General features: G+C 32.8%; 1 protein-coding gene across 2 annotated transcripts in view; it reads right to left on the reverse strand.

Moving 5' to 3' along the window:
• Window positions 1–10,000, reverse strand: part of LOC125028811 (phosphatidate cytidylyltransferase, mitochondrial-like) — an 11,388-nt gene that overhangs the window by 377 nt on the left and 1,011 nt on the right. The window contains exons 2-8 of one of the 2 annotated variants that reach the window (XM_047618324.1): window positions 3,209–3,391; window positions 2,938–3,049; window positions 2,814–2,825; window positions 914–1,048; window positions 542–750; window positions 215–320; window positions 1–28 (exon numbers count right to left, since the gene is read on the reverse strand). The exon at window positions 1–28 is cut by the window's left edge and continues 377 nt beyond it. In XM_047618324.1, the coding sequence (XP_047474280.1) occupies window positions 1–28; window positions 215–320; window positions 542–750; window positions 914–1,048; window positions 2,814–2,825; window positions 2,938–3,049; window positions 3,209–3,391 (785 nt within the window). The remainder of the gene's footprint in view (window positions 29–214; window positions 321–541; window positions 751–913; window positions 1,049–2,813; window positions 2,826–2,937; window positions 3,050–3,208; window positions 3,392–10,000) is intronic. The other variant, XM_047618325.1, reaches the window with a different exon arrangement.

Below are 10,000 nucleotides of genomic sequence, written 5' to 3' on the forward strand. Positions count from 1 at the left end.
CTGGAAGTCTTCACTATATCCTGAATCCCTGGTATCATAGGAGAAAAGTATTACAGATATGATTAAATGTTTATAATTTAGACTAGACATTATAATATGTACTTGTAATTTATTCATGTGAAGCAAAGAACACTAGGATAGCAGCTTAATAACAAATGGTTTTACCTACCAAGTTATGATACAGAAAACATTTACATTGAAAATTTCCATTTACCTTTGACAATGACATCACCAACATCAGGATCATGAGCAGCAGCACGGAGAACGTCTTCCATGTCTCTACTTCTTCCATCCTTGTTCCACTCTTTTATTAGAAATAGCTGGCAACAAAGTATATTTTACTGGTTTATTCAGAAAAAAAATTGTAATAGTAACTGATGGATTATAGCAAAACAGAATAGGTATTTTCCTAAACATACATAAAATTCCAGTCAATGTTTTTTTTTTTTTTTTTTATTCATAAAGGAAAATTATCTTACTAAGATTATTTTCTTCAACAATTAGCTCTTGTATTTTTTTTTTTTTTTTTTTTTCTTCATACCTGAAGCTTTTTAGGAAGCATTGAGAGGTGGTGTAGCCTGGCTGGAGGGGAAGTGTCCTGCTCTCCCATGCCTTTAAATCTGTCAACTAGGGCATATTCTGAGAGATCATTTAAGATTGGTGTGTACAAAGTTCGAAACTCTTGTGTTTGTGCTCGAACGATATTGCGAACTTTATTCTGGTCTTCTCCAACTTGCATACGGAAGTCACCTGTGGAAAGTGTAGATCTAAATTATATTCTTAAAGTAGAGAAATATGGACATTCTTTAAAGCATTTTTCAATAGTACCATGAATCTGCCAAAAGACATTAAAGTTGAACTGAACCACAAGTGATATAGATACAGTAAATTCATAAAAAATGTAATAACTGACCTGAGTATGATAGTCCTGCTAATATTAAATAAAGCTGTTCTTCACTGAAAGAGTCTGGAAGCATCAGCAACGCAGTATGTAAGGCTGCATACAGGTTTATCTTCAGTGCATTGCGAAGTTCCTCATCTTCAGATGCTTGATAGATTAAAGAATACTTAGCAAAAATAATTTTGCAACTTGCACGTATAACCCCTTGTCATTAGGTGACTACTACACATATCGTGAAGATTTCAAAGTTTTTGCCCAGCAGATTTGGGATATTCCTATGTTGCAGGATGGGATTGAGATCACCAAGACATGTTTAAAGTGTATCTTGCATAAAGGGGAAATAGTGTAACACTATGCAGAGTAATATTTTCATATATATTTTCAACTGTGTGGTATGTAACATGCAACCAATGAAAATAGCATAAATAGTCCACACCAAATACAAAAAAAATACAGTACAGAACCAAAAGAAATTATAATATTAATATACAAAAAGCAATAAAAAATCTAAAAATCAAGGAAAAGGCTAAACAGGTGAGACAGGTAGGACTAGTTAACTGACTTGGTGACTAAGCACTTGTGGAGCCAGCTATGTTCAAAAACAACCCTATCATCCCAGGATTATGTACTCTCCACTGAAGTTTTTTGTGTTAATGTTGTTACACACATATGTCTCCAAAAGTGCTCAGCCAACAAGGAGTCAATCAGTAGGCACCAGGTGACCTTGCCTGATTTCCCTATCCTTTGAATTTGTGGGAAAAAAAATTCCTACTGCTATTAACATGGATAATGTTACTAAAGTACTAATAAAAATCAAAATAATAAAAAGAATCTTTCCAAAAAGAGAATGGGTAAATATGTGAGATAAGTAGGACTAATAATTGACTCCTTGGTGATTATGTACTTGTAGAGCTGTCTCCTTGTAAACACAGTTAATAAACTAAAATTAAAGTGGACATGCATGTATTTTTGCAATCTGGGCCAGTAGGTTAACTAAAATCACAGTGGACATGGAATGTGTGTCATGTTATCCCAGGTTATGAGACACCACATTTTAAAATGACTTGTGAAGAATGCTAGTTTAACCCATTGCCGATGGGCATGCCATGCCTTGCCCATTGTGAGTTTACTTGTTTATTTGTTTTAATTCTTAGATGGCTACACTTGTACTAATTCACCAATGAGCCAATTACAAGTGCGGCCTGTCTCACCCGTTTACTCTTTTCTCTAATTTACGAAAATATTTTATGTTATCTTATTTTGCTATTACTAATGTACATAACATTTTAGTATTGATATACCGTCGATATTCATAGCACTAGAAAAAAATTAATTTTCCCGCCAATTCAAGGAAAGGTGAAATCCGGTAAGGCTAAGCACTAGCAGAGCCATCTATATGTAGAGACATTTCACAAAAAAATATAAAAAATGAGCACTGCATTTTCCTCATTTTTTATTCATTTTCCCTGGTGGCAATGGGTTAATTCCATTCTATAGTATAGATTACACAAAGTTTACAAGTACTTATTTTGTTTGAGACTTCTGTAAACAATAAACTTAAAAACAATTGGCTTAACTGTTGCTTTTGGATTCTAGTTCTGGATATTTGGGGGTTAACTGTCCTATGAACTTTATGCTACAATACTTTCTAATGTATGTAACTTTTCAATTTTGTTTTAAAATAAAAATATATAATGATTTGTCAAAGATGGCATTTCTTGCACCAAGGATTTTTCTCGCTAGATTTTTGTAAAAAAAACATATAGTATGTAACCATTCCCTGCTCAAGTCATCCTTATTAATTTTGGTAAATGCAGTTTATTAACATAATGTAATATTTTACAAAAAGAGTTACTGGATTAGTATATATTTTTTATCAAATCCAAATTAAACAAAATCAACTACTACTCACATACTTTACGCTCTGGAAAAAAAAAAATGCAAAATAAAAATATTTTTAGAACTCTCCCTCCAACTAGTATATTTTTCCCTAAAAAGAGCAGAAATTAGAATCATTATCAAAATACTTCACATACCTAAGTGTAGCATAAGAACAGGTTTGTGCAGCCGGCCAGCTATGTACATTGTGTCCCAATCGAGCAAGTCAGTAACTAAACTCTTCTGAGATATCACTCCGTACTTTATCATCTGCAAATACATTGTAGAGGACATACTGTTAAGATAAATAATGGATATAGAGGAAAAAGCATGTAAAAGAAAAATAATAATTGCAAAATAAATATCCTGGTTCTTGATGAGTGAGATTACAGACTGTCAATGATTTTATTATAGTTCATATAAACTTACGCCTTCATGAGTTGGCACAAGAGTATTGAAGTATACTTTGGCCCCCCAGTTCTCCTGAACATTGGCCACAAAGTGATGTCCACCATATCGAAGGGCAGAGTAATGCTTTGGGTTGAGTACCATATTTGCTTTATGCCATTCTTGTGGGTCTTTCACAGCCAGGATGAAATCCATCATGTTGTCCTGAAGTGGAGATAAGGCAAAATAAGGCTGTCAGATGAGAACTATGACTTAAGCATTCAAGGGTGTGAGCTGAATAAACATGCTGAACACTGAAAAAAAAAAAAAAAAAAAAAAAAAAAAAAAATCTCATAAAACTGCAATTCTTTTTAAACAAGTACAGATAATTGGTAACATCACATTATCTGTAGCTTTTTGTTTTAGACTGAATATATGTACAAAGCACTAAATCAATTCATAAATTGGCAAATTTGTATGAAAGAAAAATGCTAGATTTATTAATTAGAAAAATGCCAATTTTAACTTGATTGCTGGTCAAAGGGGCTTGGATGACCTTACCTCCTCGTTAGTTAGCAAAGCCTTCCCCAGACTTCAACCTTGACCCTCCTCCTGTGACCTGATTCAACTCTTGTTCATTCTGTCTCTCTACCACTATATATTCTTGTCAAAATTCTCTCCTTGTATCCATTTTGGTTTATTATTTATTTGAAGAGGAACTTGTGAAGAGTTTGAGACATCACAATATATTTTCATTTCTTACTGTGGCCGGTTTTCCTTTTCATATATACATGTGTGTGTGTGTGTGTGTGTGTGTGTGTCTGTGTGTGTGTGTGTGTGTGTGTGTGTGTGTGTGTGTGTGTGTGTGTGTGTGTGTGTGTGTGTGTGTGTGTGTGTGTAATATATATATATATATATATATATATATATATATATATATATATATTACATATATGTATATATATAATATATCTATATAATATATACACAATATATACACAATATATATAGCATATATATAATATATACATAAGATATATATACAAAAAATATATATAGTACATATATAATATATATAAATTATATATATAATATATACATATATATTAAAAAATATATATATTTTATATATATTTCATATATATATAATATATATATATATATATATATATATATATAATATACATAACATATATACATATATATATATGCATATATATATATATATTCTATAATATATATAATATATATAATATATATATGCATATACATATATATTCTATAATATATATAATATATATAATATATATATGCATATATATATATTCTATAATATATATAACACATATAATATATATAATTATATAATATATAACACATATATTATACAATATATAATATATATTACATAATATATGTACAAAATATATAACCTATATATATAAAATATATAATATATAACTGTATATATAAAAATATATATATGTATATATAACATATATTTTATATATTATATGTATATATGTATGTATGTATGTGTATATATATATGCATATATACATATATATATATATATACATATATATATATATATATATATATATATATATATATATATATATATACATACAATATGTGGGGGCTTCAAAATGTACATGGAAAAAGGATGTTTGATAAAAACAGTTTCAGTTTATTTTTCAACATATTCTCCATTAAGGTTAATACACTTCGGCAAACATTCATACCAGCCTTTATACATACATACATATATGTATGTATGTATTTATGTGTGTGTGTGTGTGTGTGTGTGTGTGTGTGTGTGTGTGTGTGTGTGTGTGTGTGTGTGTGTGTGTGTGTGTGTGTGTGTGTGTGTGTGTGTTTGTGTGTGTGTGTGGTTTTATTTATTGCAATTGGATAAATAAGGATATAGCATCTGTGCAGATTATAGCAGTGATGTTAAAGATTAATTATAGTGAGCAGATGAGGGTACTTTTCCTGAGATATTACTGAATCATTATCTAGGATACTCCAAGGAGTTAGTAACTTTAAATGTCAATATACACACATTAGTAGAGGTCTGACATTACAAATCTTTACTTTTTTTAAATAAATAAAGTAGGCATCAGTTATGCAAATAGCTGATGCCTAAAGTATTGTGGTGAAAAGGGCAAAAATGAGTTAATTATCAGATGTGTTAAGATGTCAAAGGTTGTAGAACACTGTAGGTTGTAGAAGGGTAGTGAAAAGGGTATATAGGGGGAGGAAATGAAATATGGTAGGGATTTGTAAAAGTTAAAGGTATTGGGCGATCAGATCAAATGGAGAGTGTGTCTGAGGAAGGGAGAGTAACACTGTATGAGGAAAGATGCAAAAGAGCCATTATGAAACAACGAAGGGTAATATGGTAAGAAATGGTAGTTGTAGAAGTAGGAGAGTAATCCACAGAATGGAATAAGCAAAGAGGTGAAGTATTGGGAAGAATGTCAGGAGGGGAGGACATTGTTGTGACATAAGGGAGTCATGTGAGCATCTAGGTGGCATTAGCAAGGATAATGGGAAAGGGAGAGTGAATGGAGATGAACATGAAGGAGGAGAGGATGGGGTGTTTTCTGGGAGAGTAGGAGGAAGTGGGGTAGGGGGAACTTGAGGGGAAAGAGGATGGATATTGACAAATACTTTGAATGTAGAGCAAATAGTAATAGAGAAATTAGAGGGTGGATGAGGGAGTAGAGCATTCTCATGGGTCCCCTCCTAAAACTTCAAGTTTCAGGAGGGGAGTTGGGTGGGGAGGTCTGAAGTTTTCTTATCTGCAGGAGAAGAGGGAATAGATGTCTGAGGAGCAGAAGGAGAGGTGGGTGTAAGAGAGGATGTGGTAGGAGATGGAACGCACCATTTAGATTGTCTGGTGCGACAGGCTGAGTGAGAAGGAGGAGGGGTAGGCACCAAGTGGTAAAGTTTGGAGTATCTAGATTTAGACTGGAAAAGGAATTTGACTGGGAGAGAAAGAGAGTTGAGATAGGAGGGATTGGGGTAGAGGGAAGAGATACTGGGGGAGATGCTGAAATTTCTTGAGAAGGTGAGAGGGGAGCAGAGCAAAGTACAGTTTTGGAAGGAGAAAACCTCACTGGTGCTTCTTGTCTGGCCTCATATAGAGTGAAGCCCAGTTTGAACCTGAGAACTGCTACCTCAAATTCGAGCTTGTAGGCAGGACAGCTCCTATGAAATACATTATGGGAGCCACCACAATTGGCACATGTGCGTAATTGAGCAGACCTATGCAAAGACTGAGGTGAATTCATGATACCATGATATTGTCTCATGGTTATATTTGACCAAATGGTCAGGCTTTAAATTCATGTACTCCACTTTCTTCTTCTTTTTTATCTACACATCTTACAACTTAAAAGCAAAACATTAAATATTTTGTTGTATCAACATAATACACTGACTGGGTCAATAAAACAACATTTATTGAACTTCATATTCATTATAAAAATACAAACTTCTCCACTATTTCTAGTTTTGTAAATTTCATCTCATATACATTAGGACTAAATATATGGTATAATTTTTATTTGTAAGAGAATAGAAAAAGAAAGACATAAATGCAGAACATTTTGAGAAAAAAATTGATGCAATCTACAAAGCTAATGTTATTTTATATAATATGCAAAAACACATGATTTTCTTTTTCTTAACATACTTTCCTTTGCTGCAAACTGAAAGAATTCATCATTCAAAATCTTGCATCATCATACTAAATGATATCTGCTTTTCAACTGCAATACACTGAATGAGAATTTTAATTGTATTATTAATTTTCTTCATGTTTCATCATATAGCTATCCTTGTGGAAAAAATATATGGTCACCAATTTTACACATTTATTCAGAACTGGATATCTCATATTTTTCATGCATTTCTTTCACTGTAACTCCCTCCAGTTCAGCTAATCGACCCATGACCAACTGAGCAGCATCCTTAATTTCATTGTAGCGATGTAAATTCTTTATATGTACTTGTAGTTCTTCAGTCTTTAGCCCTAGTTCTTCAAGGGAAGTAATTTCATTATCCAATTCTAATTCTTGCTTCTTAAGTGCAGCCAGTTGCTCATCCAATGAGCCTTGTGCTTGATCTTGGCCTGCATTCCTGCCTGGGCTTCGGAATGGTGCACTGAAACCTTGCTGGGATGTTCTCCTGGCTATGTGTGATTTTGATAACAAATGTCTCTTTGGAGTTACATGGGCTGATCCTTTTCCTCTATCATTTTGCATTTGGGAATTCTCTTTGCATTCCAAGTCATTGCAAGATGTCCTCAACTCTTTTGAGGAATTTCCTGGTGATATCTGTTGATTTGAACTGGATTCTGAGGATATGTTTCCTCTAAATGGACTTTTAAAGGCCTGTCGTACACAGGTACCCCCTGGTGTATTCAAGCCCCCAATTGCATTTTTCCTATAAAATGACATAATTATGTCTGAAATTCAATCACTTCTCCTGATTTTATCACTACTATATTTCTATATGCTTTTCAACTATTATTGGTAATGATTACTAAACATAAATGATGATTTTTTTTTTTTCTATTACTATTTCCAGATGATAAATCCTCTACTCCAGAACTTGGCTTGAAATCATGCCCTCAGCTGCATTCTGCTAACTGTAAAATGGGGGGAAAAAACTCATCAGTTCTTCTTATGAATCTTGAATATTCATGGCAATGAAAATCAAACTACTAATCAAAAATATAATCCAATGTTGATACACAAATCAAAGAATGACAAGTATGCAAAAACTGTGAATTTTTTCTCCCAAATGCTTTTGTGCTGTATGCAAAGAATATCTTCCATACAAACCAAATATGCACTTGCAAGTATACAGTTGGATCATTGGATCATATGTATATGAATAAAGAATTGTTAAAAATCAATATCAAAATTTTAATTTTTCTATAAAAAATATATAAAAAATAAATAAAAATAACAATTTCAGTGAGATTCCTCAAATATAGATAATCTTGTTCATTAACCCAATATTTCTGATAATAACACATTTTCTTTCATGAATCAGCTAGAGTAATGACTGTGAATAGGACAAACTATTTAGATGTTTTGGTTCATAGCTTCCTATCACCAAGTTTAAGTCTCTTTGAGTCTGCACACACATCTTACCATAAAGCTAATATAATATAGGTTGTATAAAATAAATTGAGTTTAATTTTTTTTATATAATGCACATCTTCACTAGAGATTATCAATCCTTTTCTTTATAACTGATCAAATAAATAAAACATGACCCAGCAGTTTAGCCTGTAGAAACAAAATCTAATAATAAAACAGGTCTTGTTTGAAAAGCCACTTCAAGTATTTTGTAAGCATTTACCTTTTCAATTTCTCCCTAGGATTGGGCCAATATCATCACTACATTTGATCAGTGTGGCCTGTAATTTTCGAAACAAAGTTTGAACGTTAAAATCCATTAAATTTGATGTCAATGGATTCTTAATGATGACCAGTGTACACCAGTAGTAGTTTTAGTTAGTGCTAGGCAGCAATAGTCACAATAGTAGATCTGATAGGAAGAAGGGCATGAAGAATACCATATGGTATTGATACCTTTTTGCAAAAAGAAGACACACCTTATGAATATCACACACAGAAAATGGGGTAAATTTGGAAATGATGTCTAACACCAATGCCTGGGTAAAAACTTGTTTTTTTTTTCTGAAAGCACTCAGTTCCTTTGCAAACAAAACACAGCTACAATATCAATCTTGATAGCTGGGGAGGGCATGGTAGGTATCAGGAAAACTGCAAGGTAAAAGTGAATGATTCAAGTAAAACTTTCAGTAATTTCATTTTTGTGAAGCACATTCACAGTAAATAGGGGATTTGCCTCCTAATCCCCCTTCCAGGGATGGCTACCACTCCCCTTACCCCCCACCTAGTCTGCAAAATCTTGTATGTTCCAGCAGGATACACAATAATAATTTCTTACCCTGACCAATAAATCGCAATGACCAACCTACGAGTCATCAAAATCCTCATTATCACTGTTGGCAGGATTTGCAACCACTATCCACTGCTCTTTTTTATTCCATAAATTTTGCATGTTAAAAGTGAAACAGCACCTTATACATAGTCTAGCATAACAGAACTGATTTTAATTTCAACTGTCTTCCCTGGGTCCAGCTTCTACTATCATGCATTTACCTGTTACAAATAATATTGGCGCCAATAGACTGGGTGTTAGTGTCTATCATCACGACTGTTTCACTGCCTCCTTAATTTCATGCTCTTTTTTCTTGCCACTGGAAATGTACGTGTCATGGAGCACCTGGAATTTCTGAGTTTTACATCCTCTCTAATACCCTATTATTAGTTTGTGAAGGAAATGCTGTAGAAGAAAATTGTCTTTAAATGTCATGTTCTATCAGATTCTTAATTTTTTGTATCATTTCCAAAAAAAACAAAAAAAACATTCTCTGTGAAATATATCACAATCCAACTGGAGTGAAAGGTACAGAAATAATTGACTGTTCATATTGTGCTTATCTGTTACTGCTAGATGATGTTAGTAGACATCATAAGGAGTCCAGTGATGATAACAAACATGGGTATTATTGTAAATGATACTAACACCAAAAATGAAGAATCTGACCTTACAATCTGGTAGCATATAACATTCTAAGACACTTTCTTCTTTAGCATTTCCTTTGCAACCTAATAACAAGAGTAAGAGAGAAGATGCAAAAGCTCTAAATTTCCAGGCCCTCCATAATTCTTACTCTTCCTGGGCCAAGAGAAAATCACGTGAAGTCTAGGAACCAATGAA

The sequence above is a fragment of the Penaeus chinensis genome, chromosome 9 (genome assembly GCF_019202785.1).
Source record: "Penaeus chinensis breed Huanghai No. 1 chromosome 9, ASM1920278v2, whole genome shotgun sequence".
Classification (NCBI taxonomy): domain Eukaryota; kingdom Metazoa; phylum Arthropoda; class Malacostraca; order Decapoda; family Penaeidae; genus Penaeus; species Penaeus chinensis.